General features: G+C 34.9%; 1 protein-coding gene across 3 annotated transcripts in view; it reads right to left on the reverse strand.

Moving 5' to 3' along the window:
* Pcsk5 (proprotein convertase subtilisin/kexin type 5) overlaps positions 1 to 18,154 on the reverse strand; it is a 449,712-nt gene that overhangs the window by 279,040 nt on the left and 152,518 nt on the right. For all 3 annotated transcript variants that reach the window (XM_046459433.2, XM_046459431.2, XM_046459435.2), the window contains exons 6-7: positions 5,010 to 5,098; positions 1,048 to 1,220 (exon numbers count right to left, since the gene is read on the reverse strand). In XM_046459433.2, coding sequence (XP_046315389.1) covers positions 1,048 to 1,220; positions 5,010 to 5,098 — 262 coding nt within the window. The remainder of the gene's footprint in view (positions 1 to 1,047; positions 1,221 to 5,009; positions 5,099 to 18,154) is intronic.

Here is an 18,154-nt window from a genome sequence, read left to right on the forward strand (position 1 = left end):
TTGCAAAGAAGATACACTTAGAAACAACACACAATATGAGATGACAACTCTATAAAACATCAGTAAAAATATAAAGAATAGGGATCACAGAATAGAGATTTAATTACACTTACTTCTAGTTTGGGCAGTAAGAAGCTTCTGGAAAGAGGTGACCTTTTAGTTGAAGCTTAAAGACCAAGCAGGATTTGGGCAAAAGTGTGAGGACTTGGGGGGGTAGGGTGTAGTGCCATGGTGAAAGAGCAGGGAATTGCCAAAAGCAGTATGTGATAATGGATACTAATGGTGAAGTTTGCTTATATGATGAAGGAGAAAAGAGATGAGGAAGGCAAGGATGTTTAGGGCCAGACCAATGATGGCCTCCAGTGAACATGACTCAGTATATGCTTTAAACCACATAAAGGTCTATGCATACACAAGAAACAGCTTGCTTCTGCTTGAGCTCTCCTTTTATGATTATAAGTAGCAAAATCCTCATTTTTATTTAATTTGAATAAGAATTTTTAAAGAAATTTGAAACAGACATTTTATCACATTAGTTTACGTAGTCCATTTATTGGAAGACAGCAGTCAGTGAATCTTTCATTGAAATCAAGGAACACAAGATGGGTTAAGCTACTTGGTCAGGGAGTTTGGGAGCCATTGGAAAAATAATATCATCCTGAGACAGAAGTGAGACTAGGAAAGGGATGACAAAAGTAGGTAGCCAAAAGGTATTACTGGATAATCTATCAGCACTAGCTGAAGAATGTTAACATCCCCACTTAACCTCACAGCCCCAAGAATCTGCTTCTCCAAACTCAAGTTGAACATATTAATTAATATACTTCCTTTGAGTTAATATAAGCATACCTCTATTCTCACCAGAGGAACTTCTCTAGCTCTTAGTTGGCAGGAAGAAGAGAAACAACAGCACCTCTTTCCATTAATCTATCTACTGTCCCAACCCTTGAGCTCCATCCGTTCTTCTAACCTGGAGGGTGAGATGGTCACAAAGTCTTCATATGAGAATCACCACCTTGGATGAGCTTTCATGCTTTAAAAACCTACCATTCTGACGCCATTTTCAAAGGCTTGCCGGGTGAGGGGAGCTGGTCCATCCACAGTCTTGCCATCATCATCTGGTCCCCAGCTGGCACTATAAATGTGCACATGCTGGGGATTGAAGCTAACTGATTTCGCTTCTACCATGTCTGTGACATCTCCATCCAGCATTCGTACTCCTTCAAGACAGAAAGGAGGACCAGCAAGTTACAGAGCCTTCACTACATGATACCCAAGTAACCCAGATATAGGATTTGGGGGTAAAAGAAAACATCTTTAATCAACACTTTAGTAAGCATATTTTCCCTTATAAAAGTATAATGCTTGCTTTGTAGAAGTCATTTTGGGGAGAAAGGAAGTTAAATTGCATGTCAATGAGTAAGACTTCTTTAAAATCTTTTTTATTCCACTGTTATCACCCCCTACAGTTCTAATTTCTACAACGGCAAACACAATCTCTCCCTTCTCATCCCACTCTTGAGTATTTGACAAAGAGTTTCAAACCATCAACCTTTCCTAAAATTTCTTTTCACTGAATATCTCATGTTCCTAGTTGGTATATACCGTGGCAGACTTATAAAACTTGGAAAACTGCCAAGTTAGGCTGGTCTCCTTTTTTCCATATTGAATACTATCCTCTAATCTTAAAATTGATTTGAATTTAATATATGTCTTTTCTGCCAAGTTATTTACAAGCCAAATAATAAATGAGAATGCATTTAACACTTCAGATAATTCTCAAAGGGTTTTTGCAATGTTTAGCTATTAATCTTGATTTAAGTATGTTTCTATCAGACAGTAGAAATTTATTAACTCTTTTTTGCAAAAGGACACTAAGATAATCAGAAATAAGTTACATGCCAAATTCCAGGCTTCCTTTTTTTTTTTTTCATTTTATGCAATCAAACTAACAAAATAACAGAAATCTAACAAAACATTCTATTGGTAAATAAATATGCTCCTCCTCAGTTAAAACTACTTATCATCACTGAGACATTGTATTATTTTAAAATTATTACCATTACATGGCAAACTTACTCTTTAGGAAAATACTGTTATCTCAGTAGGATTTTAAGTTTTTATTGGTTATTAATAAACAGAGACTAAATATTAAAGCCTCAAATCAGGTAGCTTTGGGTATTATGTGGTTGAATTGGGACTACTTCATTTAAAAAGTTTAACTATAAAACTTGCAAATAAAAAATAGGAAAAAATGAACAATGAATACACATAGAGCCAGTACTCAGAAACTGTTAAAATTTTGCCTCACTTTCTTCATTTAAACAATACAAATAGTCGGTTAAACTATTTGTCATCTCACACCCAGCCAACATTAAATCGTCCAAGTATCCCTATAGACACTACACTTGGTTGTTACGCCTTCAAATTCTCTGCTTCTAGACTTTTTGGTTCTGTTTTTTTTTTTTTTTTTAATTATTCTTAATAGGTACATAGTTGTTGCACATACTTAAGTTTTACTGTTTGACATTGTGACTTTTTGGACTTTTAAAAGAAAATAATTACAAGTACTGTAGAGAATGAAGGTTGTGAATGAGTCTAAAAATTATGGGATAAAAACTACACTTAGTCTGTTAGTAATTTGTTTTGTGGCCATAGAAAACACAGGCTAATACTCTGCATGTACTCAGTCCTGAATAGCCATTGGTTTCTTTTAATTTAATATAAATATTCAAACTTAATCATTCCATTTTGTAATGACAAAGAAAATACTTCATCTTCTTACATTTTGATTTTTGGTAATGGGAACTGAACCCACAAGTGCTTAAATGCTGAGCTACATCCCCAGCCCATTTTTTATTTTATATTTGAGATAGGGTCTTGCTAAGTTGCTTGCTTAGAGACTCGATAAATTGCTGAGGCTGGCCTTGAACTTACAATTCTCCTGCCTCAGCCTCCTGGGCTGCTGAGATTTCAGGCAGGTATCACCATGCCCCTCCCTCTGACTTTTTATTTAAAAGCCTAAAATGAATCTTTTACCAGTACATTGAGGTCTGAAAAAAAAAAAAACACTATAACTGTTAATAACTAATAATCCCACGAGTGTGTGCAAATGCTAACATGAGAATATCAACACAACACCTCAATTCAACTTCTGTTGTAATCTACATGAAGTATATGGAAAAAAAAGGGGGGAAAGACTAAGTTGCATTTAGAAGGTAATGGCTTTCTGTCTTAAAAACTCACACAAAAAAATTCATCAACTTTATAGATGAAAGACTGCTTCTTTTTCTCATTTAACTCCATGCCTTCATGGGCTTGAGGGGTTAAGTTTATGATTCAGAATGCTCTTGTTTAGAACATTCTTGAGTCATCGCCACACATTCATTTTTTAAATAAAGTACTGTTCAGCTAGGTCAGCAGTTTATCTGAGTTCACAAGTTCATGCTCTCATTCCTTCAAGGTCAGTAAGAGTGCTGAGTCTGTGATAGAGTATAATTGTGGGATCTAGGGTCTAAGTCTGTATGTGAGGACAAGTCCTGGGCTGCAAGACAGGTTCACCAGGTGGCTCCTGATTGGACTCTGGGATGAGCAGGGGCCTCCAGTGGCCATCATCCTTTAGGGAGCATCCTTGGCTTCCTTTCCTTAGCTCCCCAATGGCCTTCCCCCTGACACACAGCAGGTATTCCTGAGTGCAGCTAATTACTGGTCAGTAAACTGTCATATCCTAAGAATTCAGGATGAAATAAATGAAAGGAAAAGATCAAATTTACCATGGACTGAAATTCAAGGTAGTTTCAGGAAACCTTTTCTTAGCACTGTTGTTGTATATCACTGTCCCCTCTTATCTGTGGCTTTGCTTTCCCTGATTTGACAACAGCCAAGGTTTGATGATATTAAATGGAAATTTCAGAAATAATTCATGTTTTAAATAACTTTTTTATAGCTTATTGTGAAAACTGTCCTATTTTATTAGTAGTTATTATTGTTAATCACTTACTGTGCCTAATTGATAAACATTATTGTTAGTATTTAAATAGAGGACAAAAAATATGCAGGGATCAGTTCTCTCAGTGCTTTCAGACATCCAATGGAATCTGAGATAAGGGGACACTACAGTTCCCTAAATATTTAAAATTTTTATCTTGGATAGGGTTGCCATCTAAAATTGTTAGTTCCAACTCTATGTATAACATGGAAACAAATGACACATTGGAAACAAGGAGGTCAGCCTGGTTTCAGAAAGTTCATTCATCTTATGGGAGACCTTTCAGCAGACCCTATGGGAATGCCTTCAGGCCAGGCATATTGATCAGTCACCAGGCTCTGTATATAACCTTTTCTTCCCATTTGCATGTAGCTGTGGCACATGGTTATTGCTTACAAAGATGATTACAAATGAGAAAGTTAAGAGTTTGCTTTTATCAATACTTGGATTTACACAGCATTTATGGGACCCTTATACCAAACTTATGTATATCTGAGTTTGTGCATCTGAAATCATTCATGGAAACAGTATCACTACATTATGAGACTTTCAAAGATTTTACTCTTACTGCTTTAATTATAGTTAAAGGAACCCTTTTTAAATCCTGAGCAACACAACACACAAAAAAGTATTATCTGCTGTGAAGAACCTCAAAACACCTCATTCTATAGAGACATGATGACCTGATGTTTCTACTATTAGTTCTTTTAGAAACAGGCACCAAGTTTGTGTTTTAGTATAGATACCAATAACCCTGTCTTCATTACTGAATAACATTTTTTTAAGCCTGTTCAAAAACGATGTGTCTGCAATACTTTCACGTATAGCATCAGCAATCCTTAACTATACTGAACAACCCATGTTAACGTGTTTTTTTGGTTTTGTTTTGTTTTTTACTGTCAGCAAGAGTTGAATACTGTCATGCAAAAACATGCCCATCTTTAGTTTTAAAAGGATTCTGAAAACTATTTAGCAGAATAGTTGCCTGGTTCATGTCTATATCTAAGTTTGTTTCCCATACCTCCGATCTTGGCGTTGAAAGCAATTCCAACTGTGCAGTGAGAGTTGTTTGCAGCGGCTGCCACTTCTCCAGCACAGCGGGTCCCATGCCTGCAGGCAAAACACACACACTTTCTAAAGTAAGACACTCTGTTCTCACAAACTCAACAAGTCATTGCCAACACTCAGACTTCAAAGTGGTAAGGAAAGTATCCAGCTGTGGATGTTTCTAGAACTTCCTACCCAAGTAGCACTTAGTCTGTCTATGGCAAATTTTTAGCACTTAATTATGCTATTTTGAATTATATTCTTGATATGTTTATTTTTGATATCTCAGTGTCTCAACAAGAAAATCTCCTTAAGGGCTAAAACCAAACCACATGTTTATTTCTATTCTCCAAACCAATAAGGCAATCAGTATGGCTGCCATCAACCATGTGTGGTTTGGGGACATGTTAAATGTAGCTAATGCAATCTTATCTTATTTTCTAATTTTATTTAATTTTAATTAAATTTAAAAACCTAATAATTTAAGTATTATGAAAGTTAAGAATGTAGATATGAAAATATGCTTTTTAAACTGTCAACTTAAATACAGATCAAGTATTTCCAGTGAAAATTTATTATCTAGAATAGTATGTGCTTTAAACACAGTGGGTTACAAAGGTTCTATATAAAAAGCAAATATCTCATTAATAGCTGTTTTAAATCAATTGCCTATAGAAATATTTTAAACAAAACATTATGAAGATTTATTTCACCTGTTTGTTTTCACTTTTTTGTCACTTTTTTTTGTTTAAATGGGGCTGCTAGAATTCTTCTTTGGCCTTGAAAGGCATTCCCTATTATTTCTTGCCACAACAGCTCTGTTCCTTGACTAGAAAGATCTTCCAGCTGAAAGAACTTCTAAGATCATCTGGTTTTGTCAAAGGATGGCAAAGAAGATTCATGTACAAAGCACAATCTATTTAGAAGTCCTGAATTAACACATTGTTTTGGGAAGAATGGTGAGGCAGAACTGAGCCCAGAGAAAGAATACTAAGACTGCTGTCTGTCATGTTGCAGAAGACAGAGGCAATGACTACCATTATGCAGAACTGTTAATGCTAATGAAGTCCAATACCCATCTCTCACCTCAATTTAAAACATGAGAACCCGTAGAAGGACCTGAGAAGTAAAGAGATATGTCTGAAGCAGGATAGTTAGCAGAATAGTGACTTTAAAACTCAAGCCCCCAATACCATCTCTGCTTTTTATGTTATATAACAGTTACCTCTCACCACATTTATCATGAGATATGACTACTGTCCGCATAACTATAAACAAGTTATTGCTTACAACACATAGTATACATGCAAGTTTACACAAAAGATATATATTGCTTTTTCTTTCATATAAATATTAATCTACATATAATTTTAATGGTGTTATGGCTGGATGTGAGGTGTCCCCAGAAAGCTCATATGTGAGACAATGAAGGAATGTTCAGAGATGAAATGATTAGACTATGAGAACAATGTGTCCTTGCATATTATGTTATCTCTGGCTTCTTGCACTCAAACTGTATTTGCTTCCTGGCTGTCACGAATTGATCAGGTTTCCTCTGCCACACCCTTCTGCCATAAAGTTCTGCTTTATCTCTGGTTCAGAGTAATGAACTCAGCTGATCATGGACTTAACCGACAAAATTGTGAGCCAAAATAAACGTTTCCTCCTCCAAGCTGTTTGTCAGATACATTGGTCACAATTACACAAAGCTCACTAACACAAATGGTTACTAAATGGTTTTATATATGTGTGTGTGTGTGTGTATACATATATGTGTGTGTATACATATATGTGTGTGTGTGTGTGTGTGTATGTCAAATGTAGCTAATGCAACCTTATTTTCTAATTTTATTTAATTTTAATTAAATTTTATACATACACACATATACATTCACACACACATATACACATTTCACTCCTGGATATAAATTCCTAGAATTGCTAGGTTCATAGAATACATTGTCAAATTGCTAACAGCATTTGAAAGGAATATGACAAAACTATAGAAAACTTTTGGGATCAAAAATATTACTACATAACAGGAAATTTTTTGCATGGCTAAAGGGGAGGGGGAGAGACAGAATAAGCCAAAATGAATGACACTATGAAAAGCAGAGAAAATATCTGGATAAACCCTGTGTGCATAAACCCTTGATCTGGGCTTTTCTGTCTCTTTTATCCTGGCCCATCTGACATAACAATATCTCATAATTGGTTCCTTCCCTGACTATATTTGATGCAGATCGTCTTTTAAAATATTTGTTATTTTTATTTCTTGCTCTATGAATAACTTTCATAACCTTTATCTAAATTCTGTACTGACTCTCCTGTCATATCTGCTATAAATGTGATTGCAGATTTGCAAAATAAAAATCATATTTAGGGCAATCTTCTGTTGTCATACACAGTATTAGATTTTCAGGTACTCAAAATAATCTTGTCCTTCTGGTATCTGGTCATATCACTTTCATCACCAGAAAAATAGTCAGTTGCTAAAAGAATGATTTCTTCTGTAAGCCCCAAGCTCAACTAATAATTTCCCCCCAAATCTAGAAATTATTAACTATAATTCTTCATTAGTCTTATTGTATGTTAGTTCATGGTGTAAGTTATTTATATTCAAATGTCTAATTCCCTTAGTGAGTCCACTCTTCTTACAATGTATCTATTATTAATTAATGCCAAATACAAATGGACCACAAGGGCCTCTATTTTTAAATCCTGTTCTGATTTTCTCCATGAGTTACTTACAAGTAATACTTTCAAATATATACGGTAGCTTTTTGACATTAATAACTTGACTACTTCTGATAACAGAACATAATTTCTGAGTCAATTCCCTATATTTTGTGAGACAAAAATGGCCAAATTCATGAACAGTGTTAATAAACATTCTTTGTGCTTGAAAAATATGTGCTATATATTGTTTGATTGTTCTTTATGTGTCCGTTATATTAAGTTTGTTTATTGAATTTGTTAATGTTCTTCACAGTTCTACCAACTTTCTATTTAGAATGGAATTATTAATCTTCCTAGTGAAACAAACCATTTATGAACTCGTAGCAACAGTCTATGGCTCTTGTAGAAAAAAAAACAAAAAGATATCTGGTAAATATTTAACTTGTATATTATTATTTTTTTACTTTCAAACATTCTATGTTCAGATTACTTATGCCTTTTTAAAAAATGTTTCTTTTAAAGGTAGATAAACTGTCTTTAACTGTAGATAAATCCATTTACAGGAGCTATGTTTATGGATACATTCACATTCATTTCTATAATCTCCCTTGGCAACCCTGTGCCAGTTTAATCATCATGTATTGTATAATTTAGTGGTAATCCTGGATATTTCATCATGTATATCTAAAAATGTGATGTCTAAAGTCATCAATAATTTTTTATTCATTTCTCAAATAAGGCAGACTTTTTAGAATGTCTGAACTCTGATTATCTATCTCTTATACCCATGTATAAGTTTTCTATGATTATAGTTATACTTGGATTTTTTTAACCCTAGAAATTACCATTAGCGATACTACTCTGAACAACCAATATTTGTCTAGATTTATAAATACATTCTCTGACCTATTTCTTTTTGTAGTTCATTCATCCTCCTGGCATCTTGATTTCTTTCTGCAGAACATTCTCTAGGGCTGGATGTTGCTCTGTGGTAGTGTTTACCTAACATGCACAATCCTAGATTAAATCTCCAGCAACCAAAAAATAAATAATACATAAATAAACAGAAAAAATAAAAAAGAGAAAATATTTTGTAAATATACTCTTAAGAGTCTTTTGGTTGTCAAAAGTCTTCTTGTATCTTCAGGAAATGACTTTATTTTACCCTTCTTGAAAAAAACATTTTCAGTGGACAAAAAAAGATTCCAGACCAATACCACTGTCTTCCAGTTTTCCACTGTTTCTGGTAAAAAGTGAGCAATCTGTACAATGTTTCTTTTGGATACTTTCAAGATTTTCTCTTCAATTCTTCTGTTTTTCAGGTTCATTATAAGAAGTTGTACCTATGAATTTATAAAAATTCTTTCTTGGAATTCCTAAGCTTATAGCTTAATTTCTAATTCCTTGGATTCTATCTCTTATCTCTCAAAATGGCTCTTTTTCATTCTCTCTAGTCCTTGCTTTTTGGGACCCCAGTGAAGCATCTTTAATACCTTTTCACACTACCTTAGTGACTTCTCCCATCCTTCTCTCTGACCAGCTATCTGTTTAACTTCTTTGATTTCTATGTTTTACTTATTCCGTCTCAGCCATAACTAATCTGCTATTTAATCCATTCCTATGTTATTCATTTCAGTTATTGTATGTATCATTTTTGAAGTTCTTTCTGTTCTTTTTCAAACCGGTTTGGTTAATTCTGATACTCTCTTTTTTCAAATGCCTTTTCAATATTCATTTCTTTAGAAATACATATTTTATCTAATAATTAGAATTATATAATATGTAACTCTAATTCTGTTATGATGCTTGCTGCTGGCTTGTTTTCTTGGTGAAATTTCTCCTATGTAGTTGGTAAATTATTGATTTAAGAAGTAATGTTGCTTGAGCTTTTACTTTTGTGAATTCTTTGAGGCTAGAGTAGAAAGCTCATAGTTACAAGGAAGATTCAAATTTGCTTCTGTCACATAACGGTCATAAACCAACCAGGACCTGTTCAATTAAATTTAAAATTTGAACCACAGAAGTAATATGAATTAGAGGTATAAATTACATGAGTGCTGTATGTAAATCTTAAGGTATAGTTAATTATTCATCCTCTTGTCCCATCTGTTACCCAGGTTGAGAAAGTAAAAGATGTCCCCTGTTTCACTGTATATAGGGTTCCCCCTCCATTAAGGTACTGAAGATTTTTTGTTTTTTAAGGAGCTATGTTTTATGCAGAAACCCTCTCTCACCTTATTTGACCACAGGCTTTTGACTTATCATTTCTAAGCTTGTTAAAATACAGCTCTAGGATGGCTTGGGTTGATTGTTCACCCTGGAAAAGGCATATGCCACTTACTCTTGTATTTGAGCTTTCTTTGAAAAATTCTCTTTGTATCCCACCAGTTCAATCATGCACTAAAAAGTTCTTTAATATTTTCTCAGGAGTTTGAGATGTACTAGGAGAGATTTAATTGAATATCTATTCTACCATATTATTAAAAATGGAATAACTAACCTGGTTCTTTATCCTTCAAATGTAAAACAGCTCTGCACATATTATATGCATCATTAATGCATAGTGAGTGCTTCTGAGTGAATAACAGAGTAACTATTTCCTTATAAAAAATTTCCTACAAAGATCTCTGTACATTGTACTATATGGCGATGTATGAACCACTTTTGTGAGACAGTGAAATTATCAGAGCTAAACCCTCACTCTTCTGCTGACTCATGTTTTACAATATATGTTAAATAATATATTGCAACATACTGTAATTGAAAGTCCAAATAACTAGTTCAAATACATTTAAACAGCCTCTGCTTTTCAGAGGACAGATCATTACCTCCCAAAAGTACCAGTCATTTTTTTTTTTTGCTTTTATATCTTAGATGGACCCAGTATTTTTGATGTGATTTAAAACAAATCAGAGAAGCAGAAGTATCATCATGACCTGTTTAACGTTCAAGTTGTGAACAAGTCTCATTTTTTCCTAGAACTAAATAACTGAGGATGAGTAGCTAGAAGTATGTCATGTTGTTAATTAAATATAAAAGAAAAGAACAAAAGTCATTGTATCAGATGTATTTTGGTCCAGAATATGAGCATTAGGGTATTTTCAGCATAGCGAGAAAATTTCTGTAGATTTGAGTCCTGAAAATAATATATTCATTATAATGTATGCTAATAAAAGTGGACCTAAAATATGGACTTTACTCACCAATTCCCATGTAATATGTACTCTTTGGAAAACTAGTCATCTGTTATGCTCTCTTGTGCTGGTTTACAATATTAGTAAGATATACTTTCTAAGACATTGGAAGATAATCCAATTACATGGATTATACTTGATCGCAGAACAATGACTAAAAGAAATTGGACATCATGAAAAGTGCAGTGGATATAATAGACAAACTGACATTTTAAATCTGCTTCTTCTGTATCACTTCTCTATTTCTGGGATACTGTCTGGGTCCTAGTAAGTATGAAATTTTTTTCACATTATTTTTACCTCGATAAACCATGTTTGCTCCTTAAAAGCATCCTGACTTAAAGATCATGCATGTTTGTTCTATGGCTTTTCCTTATCAGTTACTACACCTAGTTTTATCCATCCTAGAGCTGTATTTTAACAAGCCCAGAGATGACAGAACAAAAGGCTATGGTCCTGCCCAATGTCTCCTGCATCTAGATCATCTAGTTTCTACTACATGACCCGTTCCTGATAATAAACCATTATAATGATAGAATTCACAAAGTTCTACTTGGGCTACCTTACTGAGAAGATGGAAGTTCAGATGAGAGGGCGAATTCATTTCTATTCTATATATTGTGAAGTCATGCTAGTCAGGTGAGGCGAGTTGCAAATTCACAGGGTCTGTTATATCTTACTAAGTGTTAAGAGGTTGTCTTCTCTCCCTTTTTGGCTTTCTCCTTGTCTTCTCATCATATTACTTAGTAAATTTTTGTCCTTACATAAGAGTTCATGTGAATGGAAATATTAGCTTATTTGGGCTTTGACCACAGAACTAAAAAGAAGATCAGTGAGTATCTCAGCAACAACGTGGAGACATCAGGACACCTGCCAATGGAACTGCTTGAAGGTCCAGCTTGAAGGTCCAGCTTACACTTGTAGGGAATCCAGCCATGGCAAGTGGAAGAAAGATGACTTTCTCTTTCCTTCTTTTCTTGCAACAAACATCTTCATCTCTTCATGGATTCTGTCTACCCTCACCATTGCTATTCCTGTCTGCATCTGGCATGCTCCTTCTTTCTTACAGGTTTTAATGTAGTATAAGTCTATATGAAAACCATTTAAATCTATTTTGAAAGCCCTCTTAGGAAAGAGGAGAGCAAGTGACAGGGATGCATTCTCCAACATATGGCTCAAAACTGATTTTTGATTGCTCATATTTTGCCTTACAATATTACCAACCTGTTATAGAGCACTCTCCAATTCTTGAAGTATTATTTTTTCAAAATGAACAGAAAAAACTTACTGCTATTACTAGCTATTCAAAAAAATTCAAAGGCAAACTTCCTTACCACCTCTGAATTGTAAACCTCCACTGGCTTTTTAAATTTTTTTTTTAAATATTTTGGGTACCATGGATTGAACTCAGGGGCACTTGAACACTGAGTCACATCCCCAGCTCTATTTTGTATTTTATTTGGAGACAGGTTCTTTAGCACCTCGCTTTAGCTGAGGCTGGCTATGAACTTGACATCCTCCTTCCTCAGCCTCCCAAGTCACTGGGATTACAGGCATGGGCCTCGGCACGGCACCAGGACTCCCCTGGCTTTTGATTAAATGTTCAAAAGCTATTCCTCTAGCTGCACAAGTTTGTTCTGGTTCTGCCCAATGTTTACCATTCCCAGCTATGCCTATGACTTGGCAAAATCCTTTTTTTTTTTCTGTTCAGACGTCTTCCTCTCCTTCATGCATAACAGTGGGATTTATTGTTACTTATCTGTACATATATACAATAGCACAATATAATTTGGTCAGTATCACTCCCAGGTATTTCCCCTTTCCCTTCCTTTCCCTTTCCCTGTCCCTTTCCCCTACTCTACTGATCTCCCTTTGATTTTCATGGGATCCCTCTGCCACTTTTCTTTTCCTTTTTTTCTCTCTACCTTCAACATATGAAAGAAAACAGATGACCCTTGACTTTAGAAGTCTGGCTTAATTCACTTAAGATAATGCTCTCAAGTTTCATCCATTTTCCAGCAAGCAACATAATTTCATTCTTCTACATGTTTGAATAAAACTCCATTCTGTGTACATACCACATTTTCATGAACCATTTCTAAGTATTTTAACCTCATTTGATTCTCACATCAACCCTCTGGAGTAAGAAAAACATATTTCTCTTATTTTACAAATGAGAAAACACATTATGTCAGATGGCAATTGAAAGGTACCAAATGTGGCAGGACAAGAACTAGACCAAGGTCTCCTGGACCTTTAGAGAATGACTCTCTGCCGCAGTCTTGCTGGGCACAAATCACGAGCCACTGAAGCAGGAACAAACTTTATTTTTGAATTCCACCAATACACTTCACACACCCACCACGGGAATTCTCCCAATTGCTACGCAGCTCGTCCAGGAACCCGCCACCGGGAATATCTCCTCTGGAAATCCCTCCTCCTGCACTTCCCCAACCAATGGGAACTCTCCGGGAATCCCTGGGAATCCCGATGAGAACTCCAAAGTAGCGTGAGAACTGCAAAGTACCTGCAGAGGCGGATAGTAATGCCTCCCCTGTCAATCAATACTATTGGCGAAATGCCAGGGACCATTCCGACTCAGCTGTGGCTCTCAACAACTTTCCACCACTCCAGTAGGATTCCTGAGGCCCTCATTGCTAAGGCCTGTAATGACTGCCAAGATTCCATGACTTCCTTATCTGTGCCTTCCTCTTTGCCTACGGTCAACACTCTGTGGAGTAGAGGCAACTTCATCCCTTTATTAGTACTAAGGACAGGATATTTGACAGTGTATGTTGTAGAATTTCCATGATACATTATTCAACTTGAGTTAGAAGAAAGAAATAATAAGAATCATAAAGGTGAAAACTTAAAAAAAAAATTCTTAATTTTAAAATGAAATCACAATTTCTTCTGCAATGTTTGATTTTTGTGAATAATTAACATAATAATTTCTCAAGTGACTGCAATTGTGCAAAGTTCAAAAGACCCTAAAACCATTCCATATTTTGTTATAGTGGGAACAGTCAAGAAAATTTGTTCCAAACAACAAATAGATATATTAAATAACTCAAGAATCTGTTCAGAGTCTTTTTTTTATTCTACATTTTTTATCAGTCCACATTCACAGAGTCTTTGATAGCCTCTTATTGAAAATATCTTAAGCATGAAATTTACAAACTATGATAGTTTTTATACTTATCTTGATCATCTTTTTGGCTTTTAGGAATTGATATACAATATTTGAAGACATTAATAAAATTTTGTATTCATGGACTGGTCTAATGTTTGAAAATGTAGTAAGAAAGTATATTTAATAGTATTAAGTAGTAATAGGTCACCACTGTAAACAGTATCAGATATATCAAATGTAAATGACTAATGAAATTTCTTTTTAAGAAAGCAGAGTATTTATTTTGGTTTGTTAAAAGTATTGTCTGTGTAAAAATTGGTGAAGTCTGAACAAATTCTGTAGATTGTATTAATGTCAGTTTCCTGTTTTTGATACTATACTACAATTACATAAGTTATCATATAGGAAATTCCATAAAAAGGTTCAGGGGACGTCTACTATTTTTACAACTTCCTGTGCCTGTATAATTATTTCTAAGAAAATTAGTAAAATAATCACTGTAAGTCTAAAAATTGTGGTTATTTGTAGGATCAGTTGTGATTCAAGACGAATACTCAGACATAGCACAAATAATATTGACAATAACAAAAAAGTCAAATTAATAAAAGACAAGTGGCCAATACACTGCTTTAAAAGTATTTTCTGGGCTGGGGCCAGGCAGTGGCTCAGCAGGAGCGCGCCTGCCTGGCACGTGTGAGGCACTGGGTTCAATCCTCAGCACCACGTGAAAATAAGTAAATAAAATGAAGGTATTGTGTCCATCTACAAATAAAAATATTTTTTAAAAAAGTATTTTCTGGGGCTGGGATTGTGGCTCAGCAGTAGTGCGCTCGCCTAGCACGGGTGGGACCCGGGTTTGATCCTCAGCACCACATAAAAATAAAGGCATTGTGTTGTATCCTTCTACACCTAAAAAATAAATATTAAAAAAAGTATTTTCTTACCTCTGTCACTTTACTTCATTTTCTTCCTCCCCAGCCTAGATCTTTGAAAACTTTATCCCCTTCATTCTCTCTACCCCAGCCTGCAAAAATAGCTTATTCATTATTAACTAAAAGAACATAAAAATTATATTAATATATGTCTATGTTAATAAACAAATATCTTGGTTGATCCAGAAAATCAGTGAGTTCTTTGCCTCACTTCAGATGTTTTCCCAAAAATAATGATGAAGTATAGTATATCCCAAGTTAGGCATACATGCAGGTATGTCAACAGTCGATCAGGATAGTTACCTGTCTCCTAATCAACCTTCTTTCCCCATTCCTCTATCCCTGAGATCAACAACAAAGCAACAGAGTAAAGAGATCCCTGTATATGAAATATGCCAATCACAACTGTGGAGCAGGGATCCTTTTCTTGGCTTCCTGGTTAGTACTCCAAATTTACACCTGTCATACTTTTTCTCTTGAAATGATTAATTTTCCATGTTGTACTTGAGTTTATTTCTATGACTTAAGGTTGCTCATGCCTGTCTGTATCCCCAGGTGATTCTGCATTCTTTCCCCTTTTGGTACAGGAGCATAGAATCCTATTCTTCAAACTGTCTAACCTCTTCCCAGAGGGTTCTGTTTAGTCTTCTTAAACTTAGATCTACTAGCTTTTTCTCCTTGTAGTTGGAGCTTTGGAAACAATCTCATTTTCCATAACAAATGGAGGAAAGAGAAACTGTTTCACCTCTTGTCTATAAATAAATAGAAAACACTCATTCAGTCAATAAATTTTAGGTCTGTTTTGGTGAGCTGCAAGTCGAATGTTTTCTCCTAGATGTTTGTAATTATAAATGTGGAAGACTCAATTCTTCCCTGGGACTGGAGGGTTTAACATGATGTTTCTTTTGCCCCGTGGACATCTGTCTACTCTACTGAGGTCAGTTCTCATTTTAGTTAGCTTTTTCGTGGCTGTAATGAAAAGACCTGACAAGAACAATTAAAGGAGGAAAAGTTTACTTGGGGGCGCATGGTTTTAGGGTTCTCAGTCCATAGAGAGCTGGCTCTATTCCTCAGGGCTCAAGGTGAGGCAGAACATCATGGCACAATAATGCAGCGGAGAAAAGCAGTTCAGGACATGGCCACGAAGAAGTAGAGAGAAAGACTAAGTTCAGCTCACAAAAATAAATCCCCCAAAGGCACCTCCCCAATTAGGGGATTAATGCACTGATTAGGTCAAATCTCTTATAATCCAATCATTTTACATCTAAACTTTCTTGCATTGCCTTACACATGAGCTTTGGAGGGACACCTAATGTCTAAACCAAAACAGTTCTGCCTCTAATCCAAGAAAATGAAAAGATAACACTTTTTCTTAAGTAAGTTGTGAACTGTTAGGGAATATTGCTTTTATTTTATTGAAAATTCTCACAGTATCTCCCAATATTTTAGTTAACAATATGAGTCCCTCCTTCTTTTCTCCATTCCAAATAATTCACATACTATGTCCTAATCATTTTTGAAGTATGGAACATGCAAAGTTGAATACTTTAAGGCTGTGATGCTCACAATCCCTGTGGAGAAACTTCTGAGTAAAAGATTCAAAAAACCTTTTTATCTATGTGAAAACCACTTTGGTTGAACTTGTTGATATTTGATATAGGTGGCGTGCTGGCTACAAGCAGCACTGCTTACAGTAAAAATGAAGCCAGATTGGTGGGAGATCTGTGACCAGGACTATAAATACATAAACTCTTTGCTTTGACCTTCTTAAAACAGACCCTGCAAATAGAGTGGGCCTTTTCTTGCATGGCCCTGGAAGCTATATTCATAGGCAATTGCAAGAAATATTTTTTGTATAAACATGTGGCTTCTAAGGCAAAGTGATTCTCATATACACCCATATGGCCCATCTTGCAAAACTGAAGAGCCACTTTGAAAGCAGCGGTTGGGGCAGCAGAGGAGCATAAAATAGCTCTGGGACTGCTGATTACTCTTTCTGAAGAAATATAGCAGATATTTCCCTACTGATATGTTATGTTTCTATCATAGGAGTATAGAATTACCTCTGGAGACCTAATGAGCTCTGTGAGTTTGATTGACCAATTGTAAGACTTCTGCAAATAATTACCAAGTATTCTGGTACATGCCAGTCAAGGTTTATATGCAAAATGTTATAAGAATTTCTGCTCTAGTTGTTCTGGTTGGGGTTTAGTGCTTGTGAAAATGCTTGGTATGCAATACAAATAATTTCTTCCTCCTAACACCTGAACTGATTTTCCTATAATTTCACATTACCATAATTAAAAGAAAATTTCATAATTAGAACCCAGTAAAGCATGAAATTTGAAGAGTAGACTGAGTGTATATGCTAAGAGACTGGGAAAAGATCTATAAAGATAGTGAAAGAAATAATGACCTGTATCAAATTATAATTTTTATTTTTTATGGTCTGTTTCTTTCCATATATAGTTGTCTTCCTCAATGTACACTAAAAACCACCTCACATAAACATTTCTAAAGTAGAAAAACAAGAGACTCAAATGCTAGACTGTACCCTAAGTAGACAATATATCAACTTACTTGTATTCCTGTATAAAGTAAGCTCACTTTTATGAATATTATTATAATGACCTACTTAACTACACTTAATGAGATGGTTACACCCATGATCTGACTCATAATTAATTAACTCTTCTGAATCATTCATTCAGCAAATATCAGGTAAGTACCAATCACATGCTCAAGAATGTATTAGTCATTCAGGATTCAAAAGTGAGAAAAATAAACATGATATGATGTAGTTTCAGTGAATTTTGTTGGCTAAGAGATGCTAAAAAACAGAAAATAATTCACTAGTCTATGATAATTAAATAGTAAATATATTTATGAATTTGCTATGTTTTTGCTAAAATATCAGACAAGGTACCATTCAACACCTATGCATTATAAAATAGGTTAAACATACTTACTTTGCTCAAATTCTGTTAATGATTTTGGAGAAAGGTAGTATTATATATGTTTGACTTCACGCTGCTAGCGATTGCTTCCAGATCATGACTAAACTGTCAAAACACTTCCAAAGATTGGACTTAATTTGCAAGGAGCAAAGGCTGAAAATAGGCAACTATTACATAATCCTATTTGTCTGAAATACAGGTAAACAGTGGCTACTGAATTCTCA

This window comes from Marmota monax, unplaced genomic scaffold (genome assembly GCF_021218885.2).
Source record: "Marmota monax isolate L192 unplaced genomic scaffold, Marmota_monax_Labrador192_F-V1.1 WCK01_AAM20220418_F8-fsc00059, whole genome shotgun sequence".
In the NCBI taxonomy this organism is placed as follows: domain Eukaryota; kingdom Metazoa; phylum Chordata; class Mammalia; order Rodentia; family Sciuridae; genus Marmota; species Marmota monax.